The sequence below is a fragment of the Oncorhynchus mykiss genome, chromosome 21, assembly GCF_057628025.1.
Source record: "Oncorhynchus mykiss isolate SJ-2025 chromosome 21, ASM5762802v1, whole genome shotgun sequence".
Taxonomy (NCBI): Eukaryota; Metazoa; Chordata; class Actinopteri; order Salmoniformes; family Salmonidae; genus Oncorhynchus; species Oncorhynchus mykiss.
In genome coordinates, this window is record NC_143042.1 from 52,444,522 (window position 1) to 52,465,000 (window position 20,479).

A 20,479-nucleotide genomic window follows, 5' to 3' on the forward strand; every position below is an offset into this window, starting at 1 on the left:
CTCTAACCACTAGGCTACCTGCCGCCCCTACACTCTAACCACTAGGCTACCTGCCGCCCCTACGCTCTAACCACTAGGCTACCTGCCGCCCCTACTCTCTAACCACTAGGCTACCTGCCGCCCCTACACTCTAACCACTAGGCTACCTGCCGCCCCTACACTCTAACCACTAGGCTACCTGCCGCCCCTACACTCTAACCACTAGGCTACCTGCCGCCCCTACATTCTAACCACTAGGCTACCTGCCGCCCCTACACTCTAACCACTAGGCTACCTGCCACCCCCTAACCTCTAACCACTAGGCTACCTGCCGCCCCTACACTCTAACCACTAGGCTACCTGCCGCCTCTACGCTCTAACCACTAGGCTACCTGCCGCCCCTACGCTCTAACCACTAGGCTACCTGCCGCCCCTACGCTCTAACCACTAGGCTACCTGCCGCCCCTACGCTCTAACCACTAGGCTACCTGCCGCCCCTACGCTCTAACCACTAGGCTACCTGCCGCCCCTACACTCTAACCACTAGGCTACCTGCCGCCCCTACACTCTAACCACTAGGCTACCTGCCGCCCCTACTCTCTAACCACTAGGCTACCTGCCGCCCCTACACTCTAACCACTAGGCTACCTGCCGCCCCTACACTCTAACCACTAGGCTACCTGCCGCCCCTACTCTCTAACCACTAGGCTACCCGCCACCTCTACGCTCTAACCACTAGGCTACCTACCGCCCCTACACTCTAACCACTAGGCTACCTACCGCCCCTACACTCTAACCACTAGGCTACCTGCCGCCCCTCCACTCTAACCACTAGGCTACCTGCCGCCCCTACACTCTAACCACTAGGCTACCTGCCGCCCCTACACTCTAACCACTAGGCTACCTGCCGCCCCTACACTCTAACCACTAGGCTACCTGCCGCCCCTACACTCTAACCACTAGGCTACCTGCCGCCCCTACTCTCTAACCACTAGGCTACCCGCCACCTCTACGCTCTAACCACTAGGCTACCTACCGCCCCTACACTCTAACCACTAGGCTACCTACCGCCCCTACACTCTAACCACTAGGCTACCTGCCGCCCCTCCACTCTAACCACTAGGCTACCTGCCGCCCCTACACTCTAACCACTAGGCTACCTGCCGCCCCTACACTCTAACCACTAGGCTACCTGCCGCCCCTACACTCTAACCACTAGGCTACCTGCCGCCCCTACACTCTAACCACTAGGCTACCTGCCGCCCCTCCACTCTAACCACTAGGCTACCTGCCGCCCCTACACTCTAACCACTAGGCTACCTGCCGCCCCTACACTCTAACCACTAGGCTACCTGCAGCCCCTACACTCTAACCACTTGGCTACCTGCCGCCCCTACACTCTAACCACTAGGCTACCTGTCGCCCCTACACTCTAACCACTAGGCTACCTGCCGCCCCTACACTCTAACCACTAGGCTACCTGCCGCCTCTACACTCTAACCACTAGGCTACCTGCCGCCCCTACACTCTAACCACTAGGCTACCTGCCGCCCCTACACTCTAACCACTAGGCTACCTGCCGCCCCATATGTCTGTTGGTGTGTTGTTGTGTCTGTCGGTGTCTGTTGTTGTGTCTGTGTCTGTTGGTGTGTCTGTGTCTGTTGGTGTGTCGGTGTCTGTTGTAGTGTAGTTGTGTCTGTTGGTGTGTCTGTGTCTGTTGGTGTGTCTGTGTCTGTCGGTGTCTGTTTGTGTCTGTTGTTGTGTAGTTGTGTCTGTTGGTATGTCTGTGCCTGTTGGTGTGTGTGTGTGTCTGTTTTTGTGTCTCTGTCTGTTGGTGTGTCTGTGTCTGCTGGTGTGTCTGTGTCTGTTGGTGTCTGTGTGTGTCCCTCACCCTTTGATGCAAAGGTTTAAGCAGACCGGAGAGGAGGTTGGGGTGTCCAGTCTGATGCCCGTGGCCGCAGGTCCCGCCTCTGATTGGCAGATCGTCTGCGCTGACCAGCGAGTGATGGAGAGAGTCCAGCCCTCTGATTGGCTCAAGGTAGTAGGTGTCATTTGAGTTCAAGGCAATCAGGCCCCTGTTTCAGCAAGAGAGAGAGATTAAAGAGGCATGATTGGACGAACACAAAAAAAAAAATACTAAATTTAAAAAGAACCAAAACGGCAACAAATATTTTATGCAGTTAAGCAACATTATTTTATTTTTTTACATAAGATAACACATAATAATATTAATATGATAATATTACATGACATCATTTATCCTGCTAATGTCACAGTACAACTGCCCTGGGGGTAGTTCCAGTGTTGACCAGCAGGGGGCGATGAAGGGCCCAGTGGCCCTAAGGGAAGTGATATTTGAGCTATAAACAACAGAGCTGTACTATATGGATGTCTTAGCCTGTGGTCTCATACAGAGGAGCTTGGAAGGAACTGGTCCAAGAGGATAGAGGGCTGTAAAAGGCCATTTACAGGCAGAGTGAGTCACTCTCCATCACGATCTGTCAAGAGGTTGTGTGTGTTTGTGTGTTTGTGTGTGTGTGTGTGTGTGTGTGTGTGTGAGAGAGAGAGAAAGAGAAAGATTGTACTGTACCCCACTTTCAACATCAGACCCCTCCCTCCCTTCCTTCCTCACACACACACACACACACACACACACACACACACACACACACACACACACACACACACACACACACACACACACACACACACACACACACACACACACACACACACACACTGGTTGCAGCTCCATTGTAATTGTAGGAATACACTTTGTATTCATGCTGTACTGAAACAGGCATTACCCAGCACTACACTCTTAGAAATGGTTCCAAAAGGGGTCTTCCACTGTCCCCATAGGAGATCTGTCGAAGGGGTTCTACATGGAACCCAAAAATGGTTCTACCTGGAACCAAAATGGGTCATTCAAAGGGTTCTCCTATGGGGACAGTGGAAGATCCCTTTTAGGTTCTAGATAGCACCTTTTCTTCTAAGAATGTAAAGGTGAGAAAATGATTCAATGTAAAAAAAAAAATCCATGTTATCAACAGAGAACACCACCTGCCCAGCGTGAGACGAAAGGTCCACATTGAGGTGAGCCCCTTTGTTAAGAGAGAAGTAAAAACATCTTATACAATCAAAATTCCTGACACCAAAAATGTCAATTTTCTGATATTGACGAGGCTGCAAGACATTTGCTTGTAAAAAAAAATCTGCATTTATTGAAAATAACCTGGAAGAGAGTGTTGTGTGCTGTGGCTGGAGAAGGTACTGTGATCCACATGGTGTGCTGTGGCTGGAGAAGGTACTGTGATCCACATGGTGTGCTGTGGCTGGAGAAGGTACTGTGATCCACATGGTGTGCTGTGGCTGGAGAAGGTACTGTGATCCACATGGTGTGCTGTGGCTGGAGAAGGTACTGTGATCCACATGGTGTGCTGTGGCTGGAGAAGGTACTGTGATCCACATGGTGTGCTGTGGCTGGAGAAGGTACTGTGATCCACATGGTGTGCTGTGGCTGGAGAAGGTACTGTGATCCACATGGTGTGCTGTGGCTGGAGAAGGTACTGTGATCCACATGGTGTGCTGTGGCTGGAGAAGGTACTGTGATCCACATGGTGTGCTGTGGCTGGAGAAGGTACTGTGATCCACATGGTGTGCTGTGGCTGGAGAAGGTACTGTGATCCACATGGTGTGCTGTGGCTGGAGAAGGTACTGTGATCCACATGGTGTGCTGTGGCTGGAGAAGGTACTGTGATCCACATGGTGTGCTGTGGCTGGAGAAGGTACTGTGATCCACATGGTGTGCTGTGGCTGGAGAAGGTACTGTGATCCACATGGTGTGCTGTGGCTGGAGAAGGTACTGTGATCCACATGGTGTGCTGTGGCTGGAGAAGGTACTGTGATCCACATGGTGTGCTGTGGCTGGAGAAGGTACTGTGTAATGCACCTCCGCTATGGAGCTCTTTGTCCCAGTAGATATCAGCACAGCAAAGAAACACGCACAATACATGGCAATCAAATGGGAATGGGAATCAAATGAGAATCAAATGGGAATCAAATGGGAATCAAATGGGAATCAAATGGGAATCAAATGGGAATCAAATGGATCTCATGAAATGGAATGCATGTGAAGCGTGCCCACACAGGCACAGACACGTGAGCACACACACACACACACACACACACACACACACACACACACACACACACACACACACACACACACACACACACACACACACACACACACAGTCATGGCACGTCGAAACTGAACACTGGCTTACATTGGCACCGTGACAAGTCAGGTTCGTTGAAGTTCAGGGTTTGGGTGAGTCCAGCTCACCCTCCTGTTACCGCCTAATTCCATTTTGAGTCAATACAGAAACAGTTGTCTTTGGTGCGTGACGGTGGCCAGTGGGGAATATGAGCTGGGAGGGAACTGTAAATAGGCAACGCAGCCGGGAGAACTGCTGCGAAGAGCGGGAAAAAGGTCAGCGATGGAACACAGACAATAGAACGGAACGGCAGAAGGGATTCCGGAACCTTTTGGGTGTTCCACGAGTGGAACCTTTGTTATTGATGACGAGTCTCACTAACTAATATAACTAAAGCAGGCAGTATGACCTCCCTTATCAGCATTAATATGACTAAAGCAGGGGGTATGACCTCCCTTATCAGCATTGATATGACTAAAGCAGGGGGTATGACCTCCCTTATCAGCATTAATATGACTAAAGCAGGGGAGGGGGTATGACCTCCCTTATCAGCATTAATATGACTAAAGCAGGGGGTATGACCTCCCTTATCAGCATTAATATGACTAAAGCAGGGGGTATGACCTCCCTTATCAGCATTAATATGACTAAAGCAGGCGGTATGACCTCCCTTATCAGCATTAATATGACTAAAGCAGGCAGTATGACCTCCCTTATCAGCATTGATATGACTAAAGCAGGGGGTATGACCTCCCTTATCAGCATTAATATGACTAAAGCAGGGGGTATGACCTCCCTTATCAGCATTAATATGACTAAAGCAGGCAGTATGACCTCCCTTATCAGCATTAATATGACTAAAGCAGGGGGTATGACCTCCCTTATCAGCATTAATATGACTAAAGCAGGGGGTATGACCTCCCTTATCAGCATTAATATGACTAAAGCAGGGGGTATGACCTCCCTTATCAGCATTAATATGACTAAAGCAGGCGGTATGACCTCCCTTATCAGCATTAATATGACTAAAGCAGGCAGTATGACCTCCCTTATCAGCATTGATATGACTAAAGCAGGGGGTATGACCTCCCTTATCAGCATTAATATGACTAAAGCAGGGGGTATGACCTCCCTTATCAGCATTAATATGACTAAAGCAGGCAGTATGACCTCCCTTATCAGCATTGATATGACTAAAGCAGGGGGTATGACCTCCCTTATCAGCATTAATATGACTAAAGCAGGGGGTATGACCTCCCTTATCAGCATTAATATGACTAAAGCAGGCAGTATGACCTCCCTTATCAGCATTAATATGACTAAAGCAGGGGGTATGACCTCCCTTATCAGCATTAATATGACTAAAGCAGGGGGTATGACCTCCCTTATCAGCATTAATATGACTAAAGCAGGCAGTATGACCTCCCTTATCAGCATTGATATGACTAAAGCAGGGGGTATGACCTCCCTTATCAGCATTAAAATGACTAAAGCAGGCAGTATGACCTCCCTTATCAGCATTAAAATGACTAAAGCAGGGGGTATGACCTCCCTTATCAGCATTAATATGACTAAAGCAGGGGGTATGACCTCCCTTATCAGCATTAAAATGACTAAAGCAGGGGGTATGACCTCCCTTATCAGCATTAATATGACTAAAGCAGGCAGTATGACCTCCCTTATCAGCATTAATATGACTAAAGCAGGCAGTATGACCTCCCTTATCAGCATTAATATAACTAAAGCAGGGGGTATGACCTCCCTTATCAGCATTAAAATGACTAAAGCAGGCAGTATGACCTCCCTTATCAGCATTAATATAACTAAAGCAGGGGGTATGACCTCCCTTATCAGCATTAATATGACTAAAGCAGGCGGTATGACCTCCCTTATCAGCATTAATATGACTAAAGCAGGGGGTATGACCTCCCTTATCAGCATTGATATGACTAAAGCAGGCAGTATGACCTCCCTTATCAGCATTAATATGACTAAAGCAGGCGGTATGACCTCCCTTATCAGCATTGATATGACTAAAGCAGGCAGTATGACCTCCCTTATCAGCATTGATATGACTAAAGCAGGGGGTATGATCTCCCTTATTAGCATTGATATGACTAAAGCAGGGGAGGGGGTATGACCTCCCTTATCAGCATTGATATGACTAAAGCAGGCAGTATGACCTCCCTTATCAGCATTGATATGACTAAAGCAGGGGGTATGACCTCCCTTATCAGCATTAATATGACTAAAGCAGGCAGTATGATCTCCCTTATCAGCATTAAAATGACTAAAGCAGGCAGTATGACCTCCCTTATCAGCATTAATATGACTAAAGCAGGCAGTATGATCTCCCTTATCAGCATTAAAATGACTAAAGCAGGCGGTATGACCTCCCTTATCAGCATTAATATGACTAAAGCAGGGGGTATGACCTACCTTATCAGCATTAATATGGCTAAAGCAGGGGGTATGACCTCCCTTATCAGCATTAATATGACTAAAGCAGGCAGTATGACCTACCTTATCAGCATTAATATGACTAAAGCAGGCAGTATGACCTCCCATATCAGCATTGATATGACTAAAGCAGGCGGTATGACCTCCCTTATCAGCATTGATATGACTAAAGCAGGCAGTATGACCTACCTTATCAGCATTAATATGGCTAAAGCAGGCAGTATGACCTCCCTTATCAGCATTAATATGACTAAAGCAGGCAGTATGACCTCCCTTATCAGCATTAATATAACTAAAGCAGGGGGTATGACCTCCCTTATCAGCATTAAAATGACTAAAGCAGGCAGTATGACCTCCCTTATCAGCATTAATATAACTAAAGCAGGGGGTATGACCTCCCTTTTCAGCATTAATATGACTAAAGCAGGCGGTATGACCTCCCTTATCAGCATTAATATGACTAAAGCAGGGGGTATGATCTCCCTTATCAGCATTGATATGACTAAAGCAGGGGGTATGACCTCCCTTATCAGCATTAAAATGACTAAAGCAGGGGGTATGACCTCCCTTATCAGCATTAAAATGACTAAAGCAGGCGGTATGACCTCCCTTATCAGCATTAATATGACTAAAGCAGGGGGTATGACCTCCCTTATCAGCATTGATATGACTAAAGCAGGGGGTATGACCTCCCTTATCAGCATTAATATGACTAAAGCAGGCAGTATGACCTACCTTATCAGCATTAAAATGACTAAAGCAGGGGGTATGACCTCCCTTATCAGCATTGATATGACTAAAGCAGGCAGTATGACCTCCCTTATCAGCATTAAAATGACTAAAGCAGGCAGTATGACCTCCCTTATCAGCATTAATATGACTAAAGCAGGCGGTATGACCTCCCTTATCAGCATTAATATGACTAAAGCAGGGGGTATGATCTCCCTTATCAGCATTGATATGACTAAAGCAGGGGGTATGACCTCCCTTATCAGCATTAAAATGACTAAAGCAGGGGGTATGACCTCCCTTATCAGCATTAAAATGACTAAAGCAGGCGGTATGACCTCCCTTATCAGCATTAATATGACTAAAGCAGGGGGTATGACCTCCCTTATCAGCATTGATATGACTAAAGCAGGGGGTATGACCTCCCTTATCAGCATTAATATGACTAAAGCAGGCAGTATGATCTCCCTTATCAGCATTAATATGACTAAAGCAGGGGGTATGACCTCCCTTATCAGCATTAATATGACTAAAGCAGGGGGTATGACCTCCCTTATCAGCATTAATATGACTAAAGCAGGCAGTATGACCTACCTTATCAGCATTAATATGACTAAAGCAGGCAGTATGACCTCCCTTATCAGCATTGATATGACTAAAGCAGGCGGTATGACCTCCCTTATCAGCATTGATATGACTAAAGCAGGCAGTATGACCTACCTTATCAGCATTAATATGGCTAAAGCAGGCAGTATGACCTCCCTTATCAGCATTGATATGACTAAAGCAGGCAGTATGACCTACCTTATCAGCATTAATATGACTAAAGCAGGCGGTATGACCTCCCTTATCAGCATTAATATGACTAAAGCAGGCAGTATGACCTACCTTATCAGCATTAATATGGCTAAAGCAGGCAGTATGACCTCCCTTATCAGCATTGATATGACTAAAGCAGGCGGTATGACCTCCCTTATCAGCATTGATATGACTAAAGCAGGGGGTATGACCTCCCTTATCAGCATTAATATGGCTAAAGCAGGGGGTATGACCTCCCTTATCAGCATTAATATCACTAAAGCAGGCGATATGACCTCCCTTATCAGCATTAATATGACTAAAGCAGGCAGTATGACCTCCCTTATCAGCATTAAAATGACTAAAGCAGGCATTATGACCTCCCTTATCAGCATTAATATGACTAAAGCAGGCAGTATGACCTCCCTTATCAGCATTAAAATGACTAAAGCAGGCAGTATGACCTCCCTTATCAGCATTAATATAACTAAAGCAGGGGGTATGACCTCCCTTATCAGCATTGATATGACTAAAGCAGGGGGTATGACCTGCCTTATCAGCATTAAAATGACTAAAGCAGGCGGTATGACCTCCCTTATCAGCATTAATATGACTAAAGCAGGGGGTATGATCTCCCTTATCAGCATTGATATGACTAAAGCAGGGGAGGGGGTATGACCTCCCTTATCAGCATTGATATGACTAAAGCAGGCAGTATGACCTCCCTTATCAGCATTGATATGACTAAAGCAGGGGGTATGACCTCCCTTATCAGCATTAATATGACTAAAGCAGGGGGTATGACCTCCCTTATCAGCATTGATATGACTAAAGCAGGGGGTATGACCTCCCTTATCAGCATTAAAATGACTAAAGCAGGGGGTATGACCTCCCTTATCAGCATTAATATGACTAAAGCAGGCAGTATGATCTCCCTTATCAGCATTAAAATGACTAAAGCAGGCGGTATGACCTCCCTTATCAGCATTAATATGACTAAAGCAGGGGGTATGACCTACCTTATCAGCATTAATATGGCTAAAGCAGGGGGTATGACCTCCCTTATCAGCATTAATATGACTAAAGCAGGCAGTATGACCTACCTTATCAGCATTAATATGACTAAAGCAGGCAGTATGACCTCCCTTATCAGCATTGATATGACTAAAGCAGGCGGTATGACCTCCCTTATCAGCATTGATATGACTAAAGCAGGCAGTATGACCTACCTTATCAGCATTAATATGGCTAAAGCAGGCAGTATGACCTCCCTTATCAGCATTAATATGACTAAAGCAGGCAGTATGACCTCCCTTATCAGCATTAATATAACTAAAGCAGGGGGTATGACCTCCCTTATCAGCATTAAAATGACTAAAGCAGGCAGTATGACCTCCCTTATCAGCATTAATATAACTAAAGCAGGGGGTATGACCTCCCTTATCAGCATTAATATGACTAAAGCAGGCGGTATGACCTCCCTTATCAGCATTAATATGACTAAAGCAGGGGGTATGACCTCCCTTATCAGCATTAAAATGACTAAAGCAGGGGGTATGACCTCCCTTATCAGCATTGATATGACTAAAGCAGGCAGTATGACCTCCCTTATCAGCATTAAAATGACTAAAGCAGGCAGTATGACCTCCCTTATCAGCATTAATATAACTAAAGCAGGGGGTATGACCTCCCTTATCAGCATTGATATGACTAAAGCAGGGGGTATGACCTGCCTTATCAGCATTAAAATGACTAAAGCAGGCGGTATGACCTCCCTTATCAGCATTAATATGACTAAAGCAGGGGGTATGATCTCCCTTATCAGCATTGATATGACTAAAGCAGGGGGTATGACCTCCCTTATCAGCATTAAAATGACTAAAGCAGGGGGTATGACCTCCCTTATCAGCATTAATATGACTAAAGCAGGGGGTATGATCTCCCTTATCAGCATTGATATGACTAAAGCAGGGGGTATGACCTCCCTTATCAGCATTAAAATGACTAAAGCAGGGGGTATGACCTCCCTTATCAGCATTAATATGACTAAAGCAGGCAGTATGACCTACCTTATCAGCATTAAAATGACTAAAGCAGGGGGTATGACCTCCCTTATCAGCATTGATATGACTAAAGCAGGCAGTATGACCTCCCTTATCAGCATTAAAATGACTAAAGCAGGCAGTATGACCTCCCTTATCAGCATTAATATAACTAAAGCAGGGGGTATGACCTCCCTTATCAGCATTGATATGACTAAAGCAGGGGGTATGACCTGCCTTATCAGCATTAAAATGACTAAAGCAGGCGGTATGACCTCCCTTATCAGCATTGATATGACTAAAGCAGGGGGTATGATCTCCCTTATCAGCATTGATATGACTAAAGCAGGGGGTATGACCTCCCTTATCAGCATTAATATGACTAAAGCAGGCAGTATGATCTCCCTTATCAGCATTAAAATGACTAAAGCAGGCGGTATGACCTCCCTTATCAGCATTAATATGACTAAAGCAGGGGGTATGACCTCCCTTATCAGCATTAATATGACTAAAGCAGGCAGTATGACCTACCTTATCAGCATTAATATGACTAAAGCAGGCAGTATGACCTCCCTTATCAGCATTGATATGACTAAAGCAGGCGGTATGACCTCCCTTATCAGCATTGATATGACTAAAGCAGGCAGTATGACCTACCTTATCAGCATTAATATGGCTAAAGCAGGCAGTATGACCTCCCTTATCAGCATTGATATGACTAAAGCAGGCAGTATGACCTACCTTATCAGCATTAATATGACTAAAGCAGGCGGTATGACCTCCCTTATCAGCATTAATATGACTAAAGCAGGCAGTATGACCTACCTTATCAGCATTAATATGGCTAAAGCAGGCAGTATGACCTCCCTTATCAGCATTGATATGACTAAAGCAGGCGGTATGACCTCCCTTATCAGCATTGATATGACTAAAGCAGGGGGTATGACCTCCCTTATCAGCATTAATATGGCTAAAGCAGGGGGTATGACCTCCCTTATCAGCATTAATATCACTAAAGCAGGCGATATGACCTCCCTTATCAGCATTAATATGACTAAAGCAGGCAGTATGACCTCCCTTATCAGCATTAAAATGACTAAAGCAGGCATTATAACCTCCCTTATCAGCATTAATATGACTAAAGCAGGCAGTATGACCTCCCTTATCAGCATTAATATCACTAAAGCAGGCGATATGACCTCCCTTATCAGCATTAAAATGACTAAAGCAGGCAGTATGACCTCCCTTATCAGCATTAATATAACTAAAGCAGGGGGTATGACCTCCCTTATCAGCATTGATATGACTAAAGCAGGGGGTATGACCTGCCTTATCAGCATTAAAATGACTAAAGCAGGCGGTATGACCTCCCTTATCAGCATTAATATGACTAAAGCAGGGGGTATGATCTCCCTTATCAGCATTGATATGACTAAAGCAGGGGAGGGGGTATGACCTCCCTTATCAGCATTGATATGACTAAAGCAGGCAGTATGACCTCCCTTATCAGCATTGATATGACTAAAGCAGGGGGTATGACCTCCCTTATCAGCATTAAAATGACTAAAGCAGGCGGTATGACCTCCCTTATCAGCATTAATATGACTAAAGCAGGGGGTATGACCTCCCTTATCAGCATTGATATGACTAAAGCAGGGGGTATGACCTCCCTTATCAGCATTAAAATGACTAAAGCAGGGGGTATGACCTCCCTTATCAGCATTGATATGACTAAAGCAGGGGGTATGACCTCCCTTATCAGCATTAATATGACTAAAGCAGGGGGTATGACCTCCCTTATCAGCATTAAAATGACTAAAGCAGGCGGTATGACCTCCCTTATCAGCATTAATATGACTAAAGCAGGGGGTATGACCTACCTTATCAGCATTAATATGGCTAAAGCAGGGGGTATGACCTCCCTTATCAGCATTAATATGACTAAAGCAGGCAGTATGACCTACCTTATCAGCATTAATATGACTAAAGCAGGCAGTATGACCTCCCTTATCAGCATTGATATGACTAAAGCAGGCGGTATGACCTCCCTTATCAGCATTGATATGACTAAAGCAGGCAGTATGACCTACCTTATCAGCATTAATATGGCTAAAGCAGGCAGTATGACCTCCCTTATCAGCATTAATATGACTAAAGCAGGCAGTATGACCTCCCTTATCAGCATTAATATAACTAAAGCAGGGGGTATGACCTCCCTTATCAGCATTAATATGACTAAAGCAGGGGGTATGACCTCCCTTATCAGCATTGATATGACTAAAGCAGGCAGTATGACCTCCCTTATCAGCATTAAAATGACTAAAGCAGGCAGTATGACCTCCCTTATCAGCATTAATATAACTAAAGCAGGGGGTATGACCTCCCTTATCAGCATTAAAATAACTAAAGCAGGCGGTATGACCTCCCTTATCAGCATTAATATGACTAAAGCAGGGGGTATGACCTCCCTTATCAGCATTAAAATGACTAAAGCAGGCAGTATGACCTCCCTTATCAGCATTAATATGACTAAAGCAGGGGGTATGACCTCCCTTATCAGCATTGATATGACTAAAGCAGGCAGTATGACCTCCCTTATCAGCATTAAAATGACTAAAGCAGGGGGTATGACCTGCCTTATCAGCATTAAAATGACTAAAGCAGGCGGTATGACCTCCCTTATCAGCATTAATATGACTAAAGCAGGGGGTATGATCTCCCTTATCAGCATTGATATGACTAAAGCAGGGGGTATGACCTCCCTTATCAGCATTAAAATGACTAAAGCAGGGGGTATGACCTCCCTTATCAGCATTAAAATGACTAAAGCAGGCGGTATGACCTCCCTTATCAGCATTAATATGACTAAAGCAGGGGGTATGACCTCCCTTATCAGCATTGATATGACTAAAGCAGGGGGTATGACCTCCCTTATCAGCATTAATATGACTAAAGCAGGCAGTATGATCTCCCTTATCAGCATTAAAATGACTAAAGCAGGCGGTATGACCTCCCTTATCAGCATTAATATGACTAAAGCAGGGGGTATGACCTCCCTTATCAGCATTAATATGACTAAAGCAGGCAGTATGACCTACCTTATCAGCATTAATATGACTAAAGCAGGCAGTATGACCTCCCTTATCAGCATTGATATGACTAAAGCAGGCGGTATGACCTCCCTTATCAGCATTGATATGACTAAAGCAGGCAGTATGACCTACCTTATCAGCATTAATATGGCTAAAGCAGGCAGTATGACCTCCCTTATCAGCATTGATATGACTAAAGCAGGCAGTATGACCTACCTTATCAGCATTAATATGACTAAAGCAGGCGGTATGACCTCCCTTATCAGCATTAATATGACTAAAGCAGGCAGTATGACCTACCTTATCAGCATTAATATGGCTAAAGCAGGCAGTATGACCTCCCTTATCAGCATTGATATGACTAAAGCAGGCGGTATGACCTCCCTTATCAGCATTGATATGACTAAAGCAGGGGGTATGACCTCCCTTATCAGCATTAATATGGCTAAAGCAGGGGGTATGACCTCCCTTATCAGCATTAATATCACTAAAGCAGGCGATATGACCTCCCTTATCAGCATTAATATGACTAAAGCAGGCAGTATGACCTCCCTTATCAGCATTAAAATGACTAAAGCAGGCATTATGACCTCCCTTATCAGCATTAATATGACTAAAGCAGGCAGTATGACCTCCCTTATCAGCATTCTAATGACTAAAGCAGGCGGTATGACCTCCCTTATCAGCATTAAAATGACTAAAGCAGGCAGTATGACCTACCTTATCAGCATTAATATGACTAAAGCAGGCAGTATGACCTCCCTTATCAGCATTGATATGACTAAAGCAGGCGGTATGACCTCCCTTATCAGCATTAATATGACTAAAGCAGGCAGTATGACCTCCCTTATCAGCATTAATATGACTAAAGCAGGCAGTATGACCTCCCTTATCAGCATTTATATGACTAAAGCAGGGGGTATGACCTCCCTTATCAGCATTGATATGACTAAAGCAGGGGGTATGACCTCCCTAATCAGCATTGATATGACTAAAGCAGGGGGTATGACCTACCTTATCAGCATTAATATGACTAAAGCAGGGGGTATGACCTCCCTTATCAGCATTACCAGGTACCCGTTTAACTACGCCCTCGTGACGTCCCGTGTCCAAGGAAACCAAGCCAGTGTAATAAAGCCTATGATTACGTGATAGAGCTCAACGCTTTGCCGCCCTTTTCTGTAGCAATGCCAACGCTTTATGACTGTTCTATGAAGTGTCTTTGGTAGGCCTTATAAAGTGATTGGCCTTCGGATTTGAATCCTGTTTGAAGTGTCACCCTTTAGTTTAGCTCTGGCCTTTGCTGAACGTTTTTATTTGATCAACTGAGTTTGTTGTTTTTCTTCTTCACATTCTCTGTGTAGGTTAGACATTTACATTCTGTTGAGTTGCTGTCCTCGGGTTTCACCTCACGTCTGTCTGTCTCTTCGGTTTCCTTCTAACCTGTGACTGATCGCATCTCGCTACATCCTCAGCCAGGACAAACAGCCACTACAAATGAGCTCCTCTTGCCTGTCTGAGAGACATAAAGAGTATCAGTGATACTCAAGATAAAACTATTGTTATTGGAGAACAAACTTGTGTGAAACGCTGTTATCAGTCTAGGATAGACTGAGCTGGCTTGTGGAATTAATTTCTAATCAAGAGCGATTGAGCTAGAAACTAGAGGTCTTCGGCTGGATCGCATTCATGAATATATTTCTCAGGGTGTACGGGTGGCGACAGGGGACATATTTTTCCCACAGGAGAGCTCCAATTTCAAAGCATTTGATATGCAAGAAGCTTCCTATTAAATTCTGTTCTGAGGCAGGGAAAATTTAAAGACTCTCTAAACTGCCGTCTGTATCGCCGAAAAAATACGATTTGAGGAATTGAATTAGCCAGCGAGTTTTATGAAAAACTCACACTGCTTGCCTGGGGTAGTCTAAATCCAGCAACAGAGTTATGTAAAATAAAATAAATATCAGACTGAATTCTGGGTGTTTGAGGTGGAACTTTGTTATTCCCCTCTTATGGATAATTTGGAGAAACATGACAGAATTTACTCCAGCTGGAAGGTGCCTCTAGACATTGAACTAAGGTCAGTTTTTTGCATTTCTTACAACTAATGATTAAGGTTAGGATTTCGTAAAAGTCAAGCTGATTCTGAATCAGTGCCTAAACAGGGAAACGTCTACCAAGAGACTGAAAATCCAAGAACAGGTTAGAAATGATGATGAAAATCAAATGTTTTTTTTTTTGTGTGGTTTTTTATTTTTACGTACCTCACTCCTGAACATGTGCTAAGGGCGGCCCAGGAGTCCATGTGTCCTCTTACATGCCCGTGGTAGAAGCAGTGATCCTGTGATGATAAGGGAGAGAGAGAGAGGGAGGGGGAGGGAGAGGGAGGGAGGGAGGGAGGGGGAGAGAGAGGGGGAGAGAGGGGGAGGGAGAGAGTCAAACATACTGTACTATACCATAACAATGTTTATATGGGACACTAAATCCTATAGGCCTGCATCTTGTGATAAATGGATTCTGGGTATTGACGCAGAGAAAAAAAGGTTCCTATAGATCCAATGTTTCATTAGTGACCAGCTGGTACACTGCAACACAACATGTCCTGGGTTTGGACAAATGGCTCTGTCTAATCAGTAGAAATGTACAATACTCGCTCCATCCTTGATGTATTTCAGTGACTCAACGCCAGAGCTTCACTTGGTGTTGCTCCAGGACGATCAGTGCATGTACGCTCGGAGAAAAAAAGATTAGCATCTTTTTACAAGGATTTGATTTTTATTTTTAATTCCGACAACCCTTTTGTGTGCCGAGGGTGAGCTCAAACATCCTTCCACGAGACAGGCGGCTACAGGCCGCGTCATTAGGTACCGATTTAGGTCTGTTGAGTGCTATACAGAGTGGGCCGAATGCCTACTGATGCACTGGTCTTTTCCATGAAATCCAAACAATTAGCGTTGTATGGAGAGTTCCAGTTGCCTTTGAATCGTGTTACCATAGCGACCTAAATATCACAAGCGAGGTTGGAATGTTTCCGTCGTAGAACTGCAGATTTCTCTGCCATTCATTTAAAAGCTTCGGGGTTTTCAGTGAAAGGGTGTATTTTCTCTCTTATCAAGCTAGCTACCGTATGGGCTTCTATTTCTCAACACACACGTAGACGAGGGCTTTTGAGTCTGAACGCAACTCTATTTTGAATGGAGCTTTCCTGCACAGTAACGCCGCACGCGCGTCAAGATGAAAACAGCAACAGAGGATTTAACAAATCAGAGATGTTCTGCCTGCGTTGTCACTGCAGTCGCATTAAACTTCTTTATTTTTGTGAGAAACTGCGGTTCTGTTTTTTTTTTTCCTGCCTCTAAGAAGCACGGAACACAAACTTCCTGTTGACCTTTGACCTGAGCTGGCTGTCCTTGGGAAAATTTCGTCACAACGGGCCACGGACGATGTCACACGGCATTGTCCGTCCGGTGTTGCTTTCGTGGCCCTGGTGCCTCCGCCACAAAACACACCAACATCCAATTAATTTATTCGGAAAACAAGCTTATATTGTGCATAAATTATAATTCTTGGCTATTTAAAAGGCTTTGGTCTGCCCGTCAGACTGTGAAATAAGCTAATCTATATGAACGTCAGAAGCGATGGGTTGCGCTCATGCATGGAGAGGACGTACAAATCAATTGTCAGTGAAAACGCTCCCTGACAATCTTAAGAGCCCTCGTGTCTGTCTCATCACATGATGTCGATGGAAGAAAAGCCAAGCCTACACACAACATGTTACACACACAATGCCTTTGCCATGTTTCAGGCGTGTGTAACAAAATGACATGCCACCTGGGAAAGTGTCTAGTGTAAATAAATGCCTAGGAAACCGCAGGAGCTCATCAACACCTACAAACAGAGAGGCTCCTTTTATATGAAGAATGTCAGGTTGCTACTTGGGGGCACTTGAGCAGAAACAGTGTAATGTGTACTGTTAATTTTTTATTGTTTATTTCATTTTATATATTCACTTTATATATTATCTACCTCACTTGCTTTGGCAATGTTAACACGTTTCCCATGCCAATAAAGCCCTTGAATTGAATTGAATTGAATTGAGAGAGAGAGAGAGAGAGAGAGAGAGAGAGAGAGAGAGACAGAGAGAGAGAGAGAGAGAGAGAGAGAGAGAGAGAGAGAGAGAGAGAGAGAGAGAGAGAGAGAGAGAGAGAGAGAGAGAGAGAGAGAGAGAGAGAGAGAGAGAGAGAGAGACGGAGAGAGAGAGAGAGAGAGAAAAAAGAAGGAAATTGGTTGGCAATTTTACTGCTCTGTCGAGGAGGGTGTCTCGGTGTACACCATGAACAGCAAGACTCATAGATTCACTCTTGTTTTCTGTCTGTGTGTTATAAAAATGTTTCTTTCCATCGCCATCACAGTGTCATGACACTTTTCTTCTTTCGTTTACACCGAATCGCCATTTAGAGAACGTTTGTCATGACTTTTGTCAGAACTCTTCAACACCGCCACCAGGCCAATAAAACACCCCGCTGCCCTTTCCTACCAGTCTCATTTGCACACGGCTCCAAATCGACTCTAAATGGCTGTCAAATGATGTAATTACCAATGCAGCCACTTGTGCCTCACTTTAAATATTGGCCAACTGTCTGGAAATGACATTGCGTCAGTAAGAAGCTGAAAGCACGTCAACAATTTCCCCTAACTTCATAGACTCTGATTAAAAACACTTTTATCCAGTGTAATCTCTTACATCCAGTTTCGTCTCTTTTATTCAGTTTCATCTCTGTAGTCATATCATGAAGTCATATAGTAGAGGTAAGCTTCTGATTCTAACGAGGAGTAAAGCTAGGAACAGGTAAGTCATGGGGGGGGGGGGGGGGATCTCCCACTCTTCTCCTAATGTGTTATCTTGGTTCCTGCGGTCCAAGGGGGGGGGGGGGGGGGGTTACTGTTTGGGTTTGAGTGGTCTGGAGGTTAGGTTTAGGGTTAACCCATAACAGTTAACCCACACCACCACCACAGTCAATTATATCTGGGTCACTGGGGGTAAAAAAAAAGACCCAGGTCACGTGACAGGGGAAGATAGATGTTTCGGTTCCTCTTCCTGTTGAACGTTCTAGACTCTCGAGTCACGTGTTTCCTTTTAAAGAGCCGAACGCTTAATGATAAAGCAGACAGCCACATTCACGGCCCACACTCATCTCCACACATCCTCTGTCATTGGGTTGTTACCAGGCAAGAATAACCCGACAGGAGCCAAGAGCAAATTCTGGAGTTCTGAGAATTCATGTGTTGCTAATTTATAGCCTCTTTTAGTATTTCCCTGAATACATTAAATGACTTGTGGGTAGATATATATTATCATGCTTGGTCATGTGAGAGACAAAAATCAATGTTGTCCTTGTTGTCCACACACACATGTAGTGTCTGTGTGTGTGTGTGTGTGTGTGTGTTGTGATATGTGGTGTGTGTGTGTGTCTGTGTCTTTGAATGTGTATCAATGCTTCCTTGTTTCTTTGTGAATGTGCTTCTGTCTGCATGTGCCTCAGAGTGTATGTGTGTGTGTTGTGATATGTGTGTGTGTCTGTGTGTGTTGTGATATGTGTGTGTGTGTGTGTGTGTGTGTGTTGTGATATGTGTGTGGTGTGTTGATCTGTGTGTGTGTGTGTTGTGATGTGTGTGTGTGTGTGTGTGTGGTGTGTGTGTGTGTTGTGATATGTGTGTGTGTGTGTGTGTGTTGTGATATGTATGTGTGTGGTGTGTGTTATGATATGTGTGTGTGTGGTGTGTGTGTGTTATGATATGTGTGTGTGTGTGTGTTATGATATGTGTGTGGTGTGGTGTGTGTGTTGTGTTGTGATATGTGTGTGTGTTGCGTGGTGTGTGTGTGTGTGTATTGTGATATGTGTGGTGTGTGGTGTGTGTGTGGTGTGTGTTGTGATATGTGTGCGTGCGTGTTTGATTCCTGAGTTGAAAGGCACTGCGTGTCTCTCCACTCCAGCTGAAGCAGACAGATCCAGACAGACTGAACGAAGCAGACAGACTGAAGCAGACAGATCCATGCCAGTGAGGTTCTGAACGAGCAGCTTGCAGTCTTTCACAGCGTCAACATATCCTTTCATATCCCGCGTCCCAGACTGGCTGTCAACCGTGTAGACGACCCGAGCCATCGTCCTCCAACCCGCGAACCTGAGCAGCTTGTCAACAGCACTAATAAAATGGCGCTCATTATTTATGCATTGTTCACGGCGGTGGCTGAATGCGTGAGCACCACTTTCCTGTGTCACAGTAATAAAAAAAAACATGATTAAATATTTATTCCCTTATCAGTTATACAATTGTACTAGTTTTCCCATGTTGCAATGCAGTCAGCTCTACAACATTTGGTTGCTGACTGCCGCTACATGAATCTGTTTGGTATTCTTGCTTTTCGTCCAAATTTTATTTTACTGTATTATTAGGTTGAACTTGAACGAGCAAATGTCAATTTACAATTATCCTGACTCTCTGTGGGAATCAGAGTACAGAAAGAAAGGTTGACGTCTCTCTGCAAAAAACTGCAGAGAGACGAGCGATTTAATTGGATTTATTTTATTGTACCCAGTAAAATTGCATGACGACGGCATGGTTTCCTTAACCCAACTTTGGGACAGAGCTGTTTATCAAAACAACCGACGGGACGATAAGGACTGATGATGCTAAAAGACTGAACATATTCGGTAGAATAACTCATAATAAACAATAACTCCTAAAGAATAAAATCAGAAACTCTGCAGAACCCGTAATAGGTTCAACTGTAACAATTTCCTCAGAAATGCACCAATAAGAGAAATGTCCATACGGAGAAATGAACCAATAAGAGAAATGTCCACACGGAGAAATGCACCAATAAGAGAAACGTCCAAACGGAGAAATGCACCAATAAGAGAAATGTCCATACGGAGAAATGCACCAATAAGAGAAATGTCCAAACGGAGAAATGCACCAATAAGAGAAATGTCCATACGGAGAAATGCACCAATAAGACAAATGTCCATACGGAGAAATGCACCAATAAGAGAAATGTCCAAACGGAGAAATGCACCAATAAGAGAAATGTCCAAACGGAGAAATGCACCAATAAGAGAAATGTCCATACGGAGAAATGCACCAATAAGAGAAATGT

The 20,479-nt window shown here is 44.5% G+C and overlaps 1 protein-coding gene across 1 annotated transcript in view; it reads right to left on the reverse strand.

Moving 5' to 3' along the window:
• adam19a (ADAM metallopeptidase domain 19a) overlaps positions 1 to 20,479 on the reverse strand; it is a 220,773-nt gene that overhangs the window by 48,805 nt on the left and 151,489 nt on the right. Inside the window, exons 6-7 of the mRNA XM_090213379.1 lie at positions 15,585 to 15,700; positions 1,871 to 2,054 (exon numbers count right to left, since the gene is read on the reverse strand). Coding sequence (XP_090069505.1) covers positions 1,871 to 2,054; positions 15,585 to 15,700 — 300 coding nt within the window. The remainder of the gene's footprint in view (positions 1 to 1,870; positions 2,055 to 15,584; positions 15,701 to 20,479) is intronic.